The following is a 14,942-nucleotide window of genomic DNA, read 5'->3' on the forward strand; positions in this document are numbered from 1 at the left end:
ACCTGGAGCATTGAGGGGATAGAGTCAGTTCCCTCTTGGATTTGCCAGCATCTCAGACAGCAAAACTCTCTAGGGTACAGGCATGACACAGACTCAGGTAGACACCCAAACAGCGAAGGGGGTGGGAGGCCTTCAGTCCATCTGCGGGGTATAGTGGGGCAGTCCCCACTAGGTAGACTCCTCTGGGGGCTGGTGGGCACCAGACCCCTCCTCCTCCTGCCACTTGCTCATGTGTGGGAGGCCAGAAGGCTGCACTGATAGTGGGTCTGCTTGGCACAGCCATGGTGGCGTAGGAGGCGACCAACACACTGAGGAAGTGTGACCATCCGGGTCCCCCAGGGACGTCGCGACAGCAGCCCAGAGTGAGCCAGGCACAGATGGCAGGGTGCTCAGGCAGCCGCCCGCCCCAGTGCCAGCCACCCACCCCCAACCGTGCTCACATGCCTCCGGAGGGGGCCCTCTGGCAAAGCTGTTTGCAGCAAAAATCCAAACTGCAAGTATCGGCAGGACCAGGCGAGAACCAGTGTGAAGAAACAGATGGCAGCTTGCGGTGATCACAGGCCGCCTGCCCGGGGAGCAGGTGCCACAAGGATGCTGGGCTCAGGCTTGGCCAGCACGGCTAATTCCCACCAGCAGCTGGGCTGGTCAGAGTATTGGGAGGCCCTGATTCTCCTGACCTTTGGCAGGCCTGACTGGATGGAGGAAGACTCTCCCATGTGGAAGACCCCAACTGGGCTAATCATCTCCAGGCTGGGAAGGTTGGAGATGATTTAAAGATTCATACACCTAAAAGCATGAAGCCACTTTTCTATTTCACAAATTTCTCTTTCAGTCAACCAGCAAACAAGAGAAAGGGGTCAGGAGGAGACACAGACCCAGCCATCAGCGGGTGCTGTGTGGTCGGTCACCTGTGATAAGACTTCAGGGAAATCAAATACCCTGCAGGGAAAAGATTCTAAAGTGATCCGAACAGGAAATTTTTTGGCAAATTTCTCTTTCAATCAACAAACATTTCCTGAACACCTTTATGTGCAAAACACTGCAGGAGACACAAAGTTACAGTTAGGATGCAGTGGGACATGGGATGCTAAGCAAACTCTGAACAGAGAAGAACACTCTAATTGTATTCATCAGCTTCCAATTACTTACAAATTGGTCTTCACCCCTTTCAAGTTCATCCTCCTCAGATAAGACTTGCATCCTCAAAGAAGTCTTCGTATGCCAAGGATGCTTTGAGAGGCTGGAGGAATGGCTTCTAGAATTCTGCGGAATCTAGCGTCTAATTAACTTTTCCACTGATTACAGTATAACTTTGAGTGAATCACTCTGTTTTTGTTTTTTGTTTTGTTTTTAATGAATAGGGATTAAAGGCTAAACAATAAATGAAATGAATTTCCCGTTTGCAACATCTTCTGTTTAGAAGCCCCTAGGGCGGTCTCTCCCAATCCCCACCACCACCACACCCATGAAAGCACACGAAAGAAGACAAAACCCCAGCACAGCAGGGGGAGGGGGGGGATCTGACAAGTCAGCCTACAGCCAGGGTTCCTCCACAACAGATGAGTGGACAGGATGAAAGGCATGTCATGGCCACTCAGCCCTGCCAGCCCACGAAGGGTCGGGGGCAGGGTCTAAAGCCACCTGGGTAGCCTTCCTGGTTCTGGTACCACACAGGGGCCATCCTCCGTCCCCTAATCCTGTTGCCATCCCTGGGAGATAAGACTTTCAGAATATCGCCAGGCTGGCAACGTGAGCTGCATGGAAGAAGGCATATTTCCTTAAGTGAGGCTCAGTATGAGAAAGCAGAGAGGCGGGAAGAGCAGGGAGGGGCAGGAAGAGCCAAGGACACAGCACACAACAGGGGCTGCAGTCCTTCATGTTCCAGCAGCACTCAAGGACCAAATCGCAGGAGAGTCGAAGGTGCCTCCTCCGTGGAGCAGAAGTCACAGGTAAAATCCCAGACAAAGCTGGGCTCGGTGGCTCAGCCTGTAATCCCAGCACTTTAGGAGGCCAAGGTGAGTGGATTGCCTGACCCCGCAGGTTCGAGACCAGCCCGGGTAGCTTAGCGAGACCTTGTCTCTACAATAAAAATAAAAAATTAGCTGGGCGTGGTAGCACGCACCTGTAGTTCTGGCTACTTGGAAGGCTGAGGCAGAAGAATCGACAGAGCCCAGCAGGTTGACGCTGGGGTGGCTGTGAGCGTGCCACTGTACTCCAGCCTGGGCAATGGAGTGAGACTCCAACTAAAAAAAAAAAAAATCCCAGACAAAGGAAAGGGTCATGAGAGGTTGCCTCTGGGTCTGCAGAACTCACTGCATCTGAAGGTGAACAGACATGGGAAAAATGGGGACCAGGAAAGTCTACCATGGAAGTGGAGAGGGCATATGTCACTCTGAAGACCCTGATAAAAGGGAAAACCTCCCAAATGTTCACTACAGGTGAATGTGGCATGCTGGGGTTCACGAAAAAATTAGACAATTACTTGGTGTCTTGGAAATATGAAGACTGGCATTCTGTAAAACAGAAAGCCAAAAGTAGAAAGCAGGCAAAATGAGAGAAAAGATGGAGAACCGCAAGGAAGCAAGAGATGGAAGAGCAGAACCAAAACTTTCTCTGGGCCGGGTGCGGTGGCTCAGCCCATAATCCCAGCACTTTGGGAGGCCGAGGCGAGAGGATTGCCTGAGCCCAGGGGTTTGTGACCAGCCCGGGGCAACTTGGTGAGACCTTGTCTCTACAATAAATCACAAAAAGTAGCTGGGCATGATGGTGTACATCTATTGTTCTGGCTACTCGGAAGACTGAGGCGGAAGGATGCCTGAGCCCAGCAGGTCGAGGCTGTGGTGGCTGGGAGTGTGCCACTGCACTCCAGCCTGGGTGACAGGGTGAGACTCCAACTAAAAAAAAAAAAGCAACTTTCTTTGGAGGCAGCAGAAGTACACATGCAGAAATCAGAAGTGACTGGAAAGGGATCTCTTAGTCACTGTTCAGAGGAGCAGCAATTGGTACGAGTACTCTGGAAAATGATTGGGAATTACCAGGTACAGTTGAACATGGATACACCCCTGACTCAACAGAACCCCTCTTAGAAGTAAAATCTGAGGCCGGGTGTAGTGGCTTACACCTATAATCCCAGCACTTTGGGAGGCTGAGATGAGAGGATTGTCTGAACCTATGGGTTCGAGACCAGCCCTAGCAACATGGTGTGACCTCATCTCTACAATAAATCAAAAGACTAGCTGGGCATCGTGGCACGTGCCTGTAGTTCCAGCTACTTGGAAGGCTGAAGTGGAAGAATTACCTGAGCCCAGCAGTTTGAGGCTGCAGTGGCTGGGAGTGTGCCACTGCTCTCCAGCTTGGGTGACAGAGTGAGACTCCAACTCAAAAAAAAAAAAAAAGAAGTAAAATCTGGAGAAACTCTTGTACATGTCCTCCAAAGGACATGAATGTTCACAGCAGAATCATTAGTAACAAAAGAACTGAGAATAACCGAAATGATCGTCAACAGTAGGATGGACAAGTAGGTAAGCACATATTCGTTACAATGGAATATAGACAGCAATAACAGGAATGAATACAGCTACATGCACCAACATGGGTGAATTTCAAGATCATAATGTTGAATAAGAGAAGAAATATACAGAACTATGTACACAGTTCCATCTTATTTATGTCACTTTCAAATGCAGGCAAAACTAAGTATGGGGGCTTTTGCCTTGTGGTGATGATCTATTTACTGGCTTCGATGGTGATTTGTGGGTACCTGTTTTATTATGACACTTTAACCTGCACACCAATGTTTCTGAAGACCCATATCTATCTGTCCTATCTACACATGCACATACACCAAAGCAAAACCCAGGAAACCAACTAAATCAGACATCCCCCAAAGCGGAATCAGAGATGTGAAAGAAAAGCTTTAAGATTTTCCAGAATGGAGGGTAAAATAAAGGAGCTGAAAATAACTTGGAGGAAGATGATGATGAATACAGAAGGCAGAGAAGGGAAACACAAACTTCAAATTCCTAAGTGCTTCCAAGAAGAAACCAGAATAGCTGGGGTCAAAGCAATAAGCAAACACATAATTGCAAAGTTTTTCTGAAGTGAAGATCCAAATATGTTCATTCTTGACAAAAATCAATGACCTAGGCATGTCCAGACACATTTTAAATTTCTAAATATGGAAAAACCCTCACAATTTACTTAAAGGACAATATAAGCATAAGTCAGGCATCAGGCTTCTCCCCCACCGTCTGTGTCTTCACCTTCAAAATTGTTTGACGCTGCACATCCAGTCTCCTTACCTGCCTTCTGCTCCTCTTGATGTTGACTTCATGGGCTGCATCTACTCATCATTCCGCGCTGTAACCTTGAAACTGCCTTCCAGGCCACGGGTTCCTTCTTGGGGCTCTTCAGTGAGCCTGATGTGCTATTTAACCACCCATGGAGGGCTGTTCCCCCTTTCGTTTCCTTAAATCTTGAATAAAGTTAATCCTTTATTAACTCACTAGTCAGGTGATGAAAGAACGTGCCAGTTCACAGAAGGAATAGAACAGGTGGGACGTTGGGAACTGGGAGACAGAGCGCTTACCTAAGCAGCTGCTTTAAAAAGGCAAGCGCCTGGTCAGGAAAGCCCAAAATTGGGTGGGGTCACGAGAAGATCATACTCATGACAGTTGATATAGTGAGAATCAGGGACAAGGTAGTTGGGAGCACCGACCAGGAATCAACAGTAAAAAACAATCAGTAAAGCAAGTGAGAAGGAAACATCTGTGGCCGTTAATGGAATGATGAGGTCTGCGGCTTTGAGAAATGACTTAAGCATACTTCACTTGAGTTTTAAAATTCATTAGTAATAGCTTTCATTTTTAGAAGTGGAAACGGCTATTATGGTTCTTTTTCAAATTTGCTTGTACTTTTTTCAAAGGTCCTGTTTGTTCAATTTGGTTTCTAGTCCTTTTCTTACGTCTTTCAATAAATTAATTGTATAAGAACTCATTTGTCACCTTTCATAGTTTTACCATTCTTTCTCATTCCTTGGGCACCAGTTCTCCTAGCTGTGCCATTTGCCAACTCTCCCTTATGGTGGCTCTTTTCTTCACCTGGTTGGTGGACAAAAGGGGTAAAATGCACAGAATTTTCAGCGGGAAAAATGATGATCAATTGTATTATCATCAAGTTGCCTTTTTTGTATAAAGGCAACAATTTTCAGATGGCAAAAGACTCTGAAAATATACCATCGATGTGTCTTTATTTTTAAAAATTGCATACAATTATACACTAGCTAATTATGAGATAAATAAAAATAATAACTAGGCCAGGCGTGGTGGCTCACATCTGCAATCCCAGAACTTTGGGAGGCCAAGGTGGGAGGATCACCTGAGCCCAGGAGTTTGAGACCAGCCTGGGTCTCTACTAAAAAATAATTTTAAAAAAATTAGCCAGATGTGGTGGCTCATGCCTGTAATTCTAGCACTTTGGGAAGCTGAGGTGGGAAACTGTTTAAAATCTGGGAAGCTGATTGAGCTCAGGAGTTCGAGGTTACAGTGAGCTATGATTGTGCCACTGCATTCTCTAGCCTGTGTGACAGCACAAGACCTTGTCTCTTAAAAAAAAAATCAATAATAGTAATAATAATAACTAAAGGGTCTATAAGAATATAAACACTGTTGTTTATTTTCTCCTTCTAGAAATCCATTCTAAGGATATAATCTAAAATGTAGACAAAAAGCTGTGCACACAGTTATTATTAAGAGAAAAATGGAAACAACTTAAATGTCCTTAATTAAAAGATTATTCATATGACAAAATACCATTCAGAATGTTTTCAAAGAATTCTTGATTACTCCGGGATATACTTATGATATAATGTTAATTTTAAAACATAGGTTCAATAATATAAAGGAAAAAGACACAGGAAAAAGGTTGGCAGTAAACATGCCAAAATGTTCCCAGTGGTTGTCTCTGGATAGTAAGATTCTGAATGTGTGGGGGTGTGTATATTTCTTCATGCTTTTCTACACATTGCAAATGCTCCAAAGGGAGCCATATTAATTTTATAATCAGAAAAGAGTAAAATGTATATAATATTTTTAAAAATAAAAACTTCCAAAGGTAACAACAGACAAGAACTTAGGTATCTGGGCAATATTATATAAGAAAAATAAAATACTGTGCTACTGGCTCTGACATTACAGTTTACAATTTATTCTCAACACCACAGCCAGAGTATCCTTTAAAGGCAGGGAGTATGCCAGGCGCGGTGGCACAAACCTATAATCCCAGCACTTTGGGAGGCCAAAGCAAGAGGATTTCCTGAGCTCAGGGGTTTGAGACCAGCCTGGGCAACTGGGTGAGACCTTATTTCTACAACAGATCAAAAAATTAGCTGGGAGTGGTAGTGCATGCCTGTAGTTTCGGTTACTTGGAAGGCTGACGTGGAAGGATTGCCTGAGCCCAGCAGGTTGAGGCTGTGGTGGCCGTGAGCATGCCACTGCACTCCAGCCTGGGCAACAAACTGAGACTCCAACTCAAAAAAAAAAAAAAAAAAGAAGGGAGTTCAGATCCTGTCTCTGTTCTACCCAAGACCCTCCAAGGGCCCCCTATTTCACTGAGTCTAAAAGCCAAAGTCCTTGCAAAAGTCTCCAAAGACCAGCACAACCTGACCCCTCAATACCACATATCTAACCTCTTTTCCCCAACGCCAACTTTGGTCCAGTCACACTGGTCTCTTTGCTATACTTCAAACCCACCAAGCACATACCTGCTTCAGGCCCTTTGCACTTGCTGCACTCCTACTTGGGACGCTTTCCCTCCACCCAGCCACACAGCATGCTTCAGATCTCTGTGCAAATGCCATTTTGCCAGTGAGCCCTTCCCTGACCCTCATTAAAATAGCAACTATCACACTGTTCCCAGCACCCTTTTTCCTCTTTGCCCTGATCTCTACCTGTGACAGAATTTACTGGGTCTGTGATCTCCCTCTCCCACAAGGAGAGCTATTTTGCCTGGTATGTAGAAGATGCTCAATAAATATGAAGAAATAAATAAACACATTAGATGGTAAGCTCTTCAAGAGCGTGGGGCCTAGCCTCACGTTGCTGTCCCATGAAAGGGCATCAAAAGGAAAGCAACGCCAGCCTGCCAGCCCCGGGAACAGTTAACCAGCATTTGACCCACTCCAGAAAAATTACTTACAATTACAGCCAGAGATGATAGGAGTGACGCAGCAAAAGGAATGGAAGATAAGAGGGCTTGGGCAGAGAGGGACAAGAGTTTCCATCAGAAAGTCCAAGCTCTTCCATTAGGCTGAGGCTTTTGCTGCAGGACAGAACTCCACATTTTAATCACAGATTCAGAACCAGCTTAAAATCGGACATTTTAAATGCTCTTTCTATTTTTCTAACTCTTTATTATGACAGATAGTTTTCCAAGGGAAAAAAAAGGCATTAGGAAACCAATAGCCCTGGCCCTCTCCCACCCACAAAGCAGGCAGGAAAGTCCAGCCCATGGGTCTGGTATCCACAGCCCCCAGACTCATCTACCACCTGCACGTGAGGCTCCGTCCATGCCCACTAAATGTCCACCCTATGCCTGGTGCTGCAGAGGGGATATTCTTGATCTTGCTAAGTTTTATCGGCTTCTAGAAATTCAAGGACAGAGTGATAACATAATGCACAGCCTCATATTCTTTGCTTTAGGGAAGATAAGAAAATTCATCCTAAGTTATTTTGGACTTTTCTGGGCACTGGAGAGCTCTGGAGATTAGTACAGGCTGGTGGGAGGTCATTCCTGCGTGTGGTCACTCAGGACTGTTAAGGAGTTTGAGGGTGGCTTGTTGTGAGACTGGCGGGAGCAGCCCTCCACTAAATGATTAGTTTGCGAAACCTGTCCTTCCTTCCATTCGCCTTCTTTTCCTTGACAGTGCTTTCGTATCTGCCCTCCCAGAGCTCAGCCATCATTCCATTAATGAATTTCCTCTCTATGGGTATCTGCCTCTTGAAAGGGGTCCCCTGAAGAATGGAAGGACCTCAAGTCCTTCCTCAAGGGGGTAATTTCTGGTTGAGGAGGAAGGGAAGTCTCTAATATTTATGGAGTACCTACTCAATGTTGGACATTTTGTATACTATAATGATCTTGCTGAATTCTCACAGCAACTCTGTTTAGTAGGTATTATCATCTCCATTTCCAGGATGAGGAATTGGAGACTTCCAGGTTGGGCAGAATGCTAGTTCACACTTTGAGGCCCTGCCTGCTGCCGTCTTTGTTCCAATAATAGATGAGAGAGAAGGAAAAAAAAAAAAAATCTATCTATATATATATATATATATATATGTACATATTTTTTTTTTCCATCTTTGACTTGGAGTCTTACTTCGTCGCCCAGGCTGAAGTGCCGTGGCATACTCACGGCCACCCCAGCGTCACCCTGTGGACTCCAGTGATCCTTCTACCCCAGGCTTCCAAGTAGCCAGAACTATAGGTGCGTGCTACCATGCCTGGCTAATTTTTGATTTATTGTAGAGACGAGGTCTCACCAAGTTGCCCGGGCTGGTCCCGAACCAGTGGGCTCAGGCTATCCACTTGCCTCGGCCTCCCAAAGTGCTGGGATTACACGCTGAGCCACCGAGCCCAGCTGATGAAAATAATTTAAAAGCAACAACAACAGTAAGTAAACTTATCTGTGCTCAAAAACAAGATATATATCTCAATGGATCAGAAACTCAAAATATTTACTATTTTGAGGGGCTAAAGGGACAGCCTGCTGAGCTCTGAGTCCAGAAGCAGGTAGAAATTCAAGGACAGAGTGATAACATAATGCACAGCCTCATATTCTTTGTTTTAGGGAGATTCATTGTCCAGGGTACAAGGACTAAAAGTGTCCCTTGGGAGATGGGGGACCAGAGCAGAGTCACTAAAATGGGGCTGGTGAAGGGATTTCCCACCTGGGAGAGAAAGCTTAAAAAAGTAGAGTCTTGTCCCAAGACTAGAGCATATATAAAAAAAAGAGTTCAGAGGAAAGAAAGTAGTACACACAGCCTGGAACAGGGCCTGGACCTGGGCCAGGCTGTCACACTGGTATGAGTAGCTCTGGAAATAATCCCATTATCACCATGGTTAGAGGCTCACCACAAATCCAGGACACCTGGCTCAGCACTGGGTACCCAGGTAGAGGCAGCCATAAAACCATTCAGCAAGGAGAGCTGGGTGAGAAAGAGAGAAAAACAGACACCCATGCAAGATGAGCACACAAACTGAAATTCCAAAACATGTGAGGAAAACTAACCCTAAGAAAGACAGCCAACAAAACCACCAAGTAGGGGATAGTCTCAAAGAAAGATTGAGTGAATTGGGAGGCAGTACTGAAGAACTCACCCAGAAAGTATCACCGAATGATAAAGAAACAAACAAGAAAGAGCAGCTGGGAGCTACTGATATTAGTTGAGAGGATGGAAAATGTATCCAATAGGATTTTCAAAGAGGAGATGGAGTGGCAGAGTAGCAATATTAAAAAATACCACGGCTGAGAATTTTCCAGAATTGGAGGTCTTTTAGGTCTCCTTGAATTAAAAGCACATGTCAAATACCAAATAAGATAAAAATAATGATAAATCCCTATCTGGAAAACCAGAGGCTTGTTCCTTCTGCTGGCTTATTCTGTCCTTACCCTGCCTCCCCCTAGCCCTCCCCAGAAACTGCCGGCCACGTCCTGTGTTTCAGCTCCATCCCAACCCCGGGACAGGGAGCAAAGCCCCGAGCTTGGGGTTAGAAGATGCAGCTCTAGTCTTCCCCTCACTCCTGGTCTGCTACTGCCTCACAGTCCCTGCTGAGCCTCAACTTCCCCCCCTCAAGTGGCATTGGAACTAGAATGACAGAACCTTAGCACCAGAAGAGCCTTTGGGGGTGGCATTGTCACAGCAGACCACAGCTGTGTTTGATTTCCAGATCCCCCCGCTAACCAGCTCAGTGCTCAAAAGTTACTTAACCTCTTGTGCCTCCACTTTCCCACCAGGAAAAAGGGACGAGAATAGCACCCTCATGGGGTGGTGGAAGGAGGAAATGAGTTAAAACATGTAAGGAGCCTAGCTTCCTGGGGTTGTGACGACTATTACTATAACTATAGTCTCCACCAAACACCACATGCACACACATAGCAGGAGGAGCTTCCCACTGAAACCAGACGCGTCAGGTACAGAACCTGGGCCCACTGCCACCTCTGCACAGGGTTTATGAACAAGTCAGCGGGTTGTCCCTCCACACCCTTTTCCCTTGGTCACCCCTTGGGCAGTCCCTCCTTGACTTCCAGAGAAGCCCCTCCCAGCAATAGCTATCATTCACCAGTGTGGTGTTCCTGGACCCCACCCATTGCTCTGGACACCCTACCTCTCTTTGCTCGCTGCAGATCTTACACAGCCACAGGGGCCGCTTCTGGCCAGGGGAGGCCTCGATCCCACATTTGGTGCAGACTTTCTAGAAGAGAGAGGACAGGATACAGAATCATAAATACTTCAGCCGCTTTCTCCTCACCGAGGGGCCAAGACAGCTTAACCAAGGGACTCTGGTATCTTCCAAGGGGATGGCTCTTGCCTCAGGATGGAAAGTCACCTAAAAGACCCAGATAATCAATGAAGCCTTAGCTGGTTTGGGGGCATGATGGATGTCCCCCATTCACGTATCTCCATGATACAGATTTCATCCACAATTATGTTCTGCTAGCATCTCAGCAAAAAATAAACTTGCTGATATTCACGGCCACCTCATTCTCAAAAGCAAAGAATTGGCAACAAACCAAATGCCCAATACCAGGAGGAGATCCAGGCAAACACGACGGAATGTCACATGGCCTTGACATAGCACACTGTGGTACTACCTGGGTATAGTGGCGAGAAATGATGCTACTGTAAACCAAGAAACCATGTTTTTGTATACAATTACATGCAAACGCACCTGTGGGCCTGACTGGTGAGAAGTCACTATGGTGAGAAATACTCGTGACTGCTTGAGCAGCTACTCCATGCCAAGCCCCGCTGAACCATCCTAGTGGCCCCATTATGGCAGCTTTAGGCTCATTTTACAGGTGAGGAATCTGGGGCTTGGGGAGTTTGAGAATTTGCCCAAGTTCATATAGCAAGTGCGTGCTAGATTCAAGTCTGACTTTAGAGTCCCTTTTATCATTTTCTCTGAACGCAGACATAGCCAGAACCTGGATTCTATAGTGTTTTTCCTTCTACAGAGTTGTTTAACTCACAACTTCTAAAGACAGTTATGTGTTGCTTAACGGCGAGGATATGTCCTGAAAAATGCATGGTTAGACAATTCCATCATTGTGCAAATATCACAGAGTGCACATACATAAATCTAGATGGTAGAGCCTACTACCTACCTAAGCTAGATGGTACAGCCCATTGCTCCTAGGCTACAAACCCGTATGACATGTGACTGTTATTGAGTGCTGTAGGCGACTGTTACACAGTGGTGAGTATTTGTATATCTAAACATAGAAAAGGTAGAGTAAAAATATGGTGTGACAATCCTAGGGGATCTCCATGTGACATGCAGTCTGTTGTCGACCAAATGTCATTATGGGATGTAAGCCTGTCCTTATTTTGCTTTCCCTGAATGCCCAGCAACAGGCGGAGGGGGTAAAGGCACACACTGGGAGGCAGAGGTGGGTTTGTTGGGGCTGAGGCTGGTTCTGGGCTAACCAGGCAGAGTCTGATTCAGTGATAGCTAGCGACTCCTCAGAGGACTGTCACACCAGCTAATCAATCTTTCTGCCACATGGAAGCCACCAGGTCCCTGCGTGGGTGGGGGCTCTCTCCAGCCCCCTGCCGAGGGAAGGCTGGATCTGTGGCTTGGCCTTTTCTGCAGGCTGCTGACTGAGCAAGGAGCACACCTCTCAACGGAGAGGGAAATGTCACCAACTTGGCTTCCCAAAGCATGTCGTCACTGGCCTGATTGGGTGGCTGAGCTCAGCACTGCAGGAGTGGGGGGAGCTAGCTCACGGGGAAGGGAAGCTATGACACATTCATGAGGGGAGGTGGATTTGCTACCATCCAATGCTCAGGTATGGGAAATGTCACTTCTCTTTTATTTCTCCAAATAAAACATAATGGGCTCGGTGCTCTTGTCCCTCTGGGCTGGCAGGAAAGTCTGTCCTGGGTCCCAGCCGTGATTGGGACCCCTGCCCAGCTCTCGTGAAGGTCCTGGGCTTGGGGTCTTTGGTGGTCCAGCACATCTGCAGAGGGTTCCCTGGGCACTGTCCCCACTGCCCATTGCTGGGCTGCCTGCTCTCCAAGCTCTCACGGCCCCCTTGAAAGGGAGAGGGAGAGCTGGCTGCTTCTGTGCCAGGCTGCAATTGAGCCACTGGAGGGACCAGCAGTCTCTCTCCCCAGAGCCTGAAGCCACCCTGCCCGATGCAGTCTGGAGACCCCCTGCTTCCTCACAAGAGCTGTCTCTCTCTCCCCCTCCCACCACTCAACCCCAATTCTTCTACCTCTGGGACTCCTAAGCTTCGGATATTCTCTTCCATAAGATGTGATAATAATATTTATCCCCTAGGTTGTTTTGAGGATTAACTGAGAGACACAAGACAAGCAACCAGCACATAATAAGCACTCAGTAAATGCCAGTTCCTGTTATTATTAGCGACCCCCGCTGTGTGCTGTTCCAAAATCCTGCAAGATTCTCCTATGGATCCGCACTAATCCACACCAGTCACAGGTAGCTTTGATTACCAAATTCAACAAAATGAAAAACTCAGTTCCTCGGTCACACTGACCACATTTCAGAGGCTCCATTGTCACAAGTGGCTGGTGGCCACTGTTTGGAACAGCACATAGAACACTTTTGTTATCACTGGGAGTTCAGCTGGATGGCACTGAGCCAGAGGACCCCACCCTCCGTCTGGGCCCCCAGGACTCAGTCTGACTCAACAACCCATTCCCAAGGCTCCCCACAGTGCCTGCTTCTGATCAGATGAATGTGCTCACGTGCTTGCCCCATCAGCCAGGCTCCCATCTCCACCCACACCTTCTCACTTACTGATCCATGTAACCATCACCTGCTGGATGCCCACGCAAAGCACAGCCCCGGATTGGCAGGGCTTGGGTTAACAGGGCAGGGCCTGGGCCCCACCCAGAGATACACCACACGCTCGCTCAGACATCAACCTGCCAAGGCTGAGGGGGTGCTCAGCCGCACTGCAGGGGTGACAGCTAAGCGGGGGGTTTTGGAGGATGAGTGTTCACATGTTATTCAATAAGTACTGCTGACTGATGAGACATTTATGCTGTTGGGGGCAGGGAAAGAAACCAGGAGAGAGTATGCAAAAACGGTGTCCCGTCCTCCACCCATGGGCAATGGGAACACAGAGCTGCCTGGTCTGGGGACAGGAGCAGTGTAGCCAGTTGCTCTCCAGAGGTTGTGTCAAGGGCTGTCAGTCAGCTCCAGTCCAGGAGGTAGAGAGGAGGGACGAGCAGCTGTCCCTGCTGGGGCTGGGACTTCCCACTGTCCCCAGCAGAGGGTCCATAGGGTCTAATATTGCCTGCTCCCGGGCTCCAACAAGGACGTGTGGCTGTCCAGGTGGAGAGAAAAACCTAACTGGGCAGAAAAGGTGGCCGAGAGGGCTGTCCTATGTACAGTCCTGCTGATGGCTGGTGGAACCCCGGTCAGTTCCTGCCATCTCTCGATCATCTTGATGTGCCTGCAGCCTCTCTGGCTGGCAGGGGGCACGGGGCATTCCTAAGAGGCCAGGGCCAGGAGAAGATGACAGGCTCTAGTTCAAATAATACATAATTGCTTCTCTATTAAATCTCAGATCAATAAGGGAATAATGAGTCTTTTCCCCTTAGGGGCTTGGTCTTTGTTCCCAGATTCCAATATAGGAAATTAGGCAGGTGGCATAAAAAAATAAAATAAAAAATTTTAAAAGCCCAAGCCCATGGGAAAGAGAGCAAGTCAACTTCTACATCAGTTTGGTGCAAACACAACACTTCACGATCTGTGTTGAGGACAGTCCCAGGGCCCAGGGGTGGCCACTTGCTTCCCTGCCTAAGATGGGTTTCCTTTCAGCAGATCTGCCCTGGGCAAGTGGATATTGGCTTCCTGGACTTGGCTGCTTCACACATCTTGCAGCCTCGAACTGTGTCTGAGTGTTCAACAAGCCGGATTCAGAGCAGAAATGAAAAAAAACTCCTCGGCCTTCAGACCACACGCCCTCTTGCCCCACTCCAGTCTCACTGTGTGCTTTTCTTCTGTGAATATATAGCCCACCCCCCAGAACACTGGAAGGGGATGCCCAGAGATTTGCCCACAGGTTTTTGGGGGCAGGAGAGAGCAGAGTGTGCCACTTAGAGGGCACCTTGGACTGGGTACTTACCTTCTGGGAGCCTGATTCCCTGATCTGTAAATCAGTGGTAACAGGACGACCCAGGCCACAGATGGGAGGACCAAGGGAGATGATTCATAAAAGTGCTCAGCACGACAAAAGGTTTAGCAGGCAACAGCCAGTACATCTATCTCAGTGAAGGAGTATCTGTCAGCCATACAAGCCAAAACCCAGCAATCATCCTTGATCTTCCTCATCCCTCTCTCCCCAAGAATCTATCTCTAAGAACTCCAAATATCTCTCAGACCCGTCAACTCCTTCACCACCTCTCCTGGGTCCATGCTGCCACTACCTGTGCTTGGTCTGAGCCGAGGCCACCCGGCGGGTGCCCCCTGCCCCCACTTTGGCTGGCCTCCAATTGGTTCCCAACACGGCAGCCCAGCCGGACTGATCTTTTCAAGATGCAGATCTAATCATGTCACTTCTCTCATCCCTGCCAGTTTAAAAGCCGTCAGAGGCTTCCTGTTGCTCTCAGATGAAGACCACACCCTGTCACATGAGGTGGGATGCCTGGATCTACCTCCTCACCAACCTCAGCTCACACCTGCGCCCCCCT

The 14,942-nt window shown here is 47.7% G+C and overlaps 1 protein-coding gene across 1 annotated transcript in view; it reads right to left on the reverse strand.

Annotated features, from left to right (window-relative positions):
* RPH3AL (rabphilin 3A like (without C2 domains)) overlaps positions 1–14,942 on the reverse strand; it is a 111,788-nt gene that overhangs the window by 51,541 nt on the left and 45,305 nt on the right. Inside the window, exon 5 of the mRNA XM_021710341.1 lies at positions 10,381–10,467. Coding sequence (XP_021566016.1) covers positions 10,381–10,467 — 87 coding nt within the window. The remainder of the gene's footprint in view (positions 1–10,380; positions 10,468–14,942) is intronic.

The sequence above is a fragment of the Carlito syrichta genome, unplaced genomic scaffold, assembly GCF_000164805.1.
Source record: "Carlito syrichta isolate Samal-C Ts95f unplaced genomic scaffold, Tarsius_syrichta-2.0.1 Scaffold288457, whole genome shotgun sequence".
Classification (NCBI taxonomy): domain Eukaryota; kingdom Metazoa; phylum Chordata; class Mammalia; order Primates; family Tarsiidae; genus Carlito; species Carlito syrichta.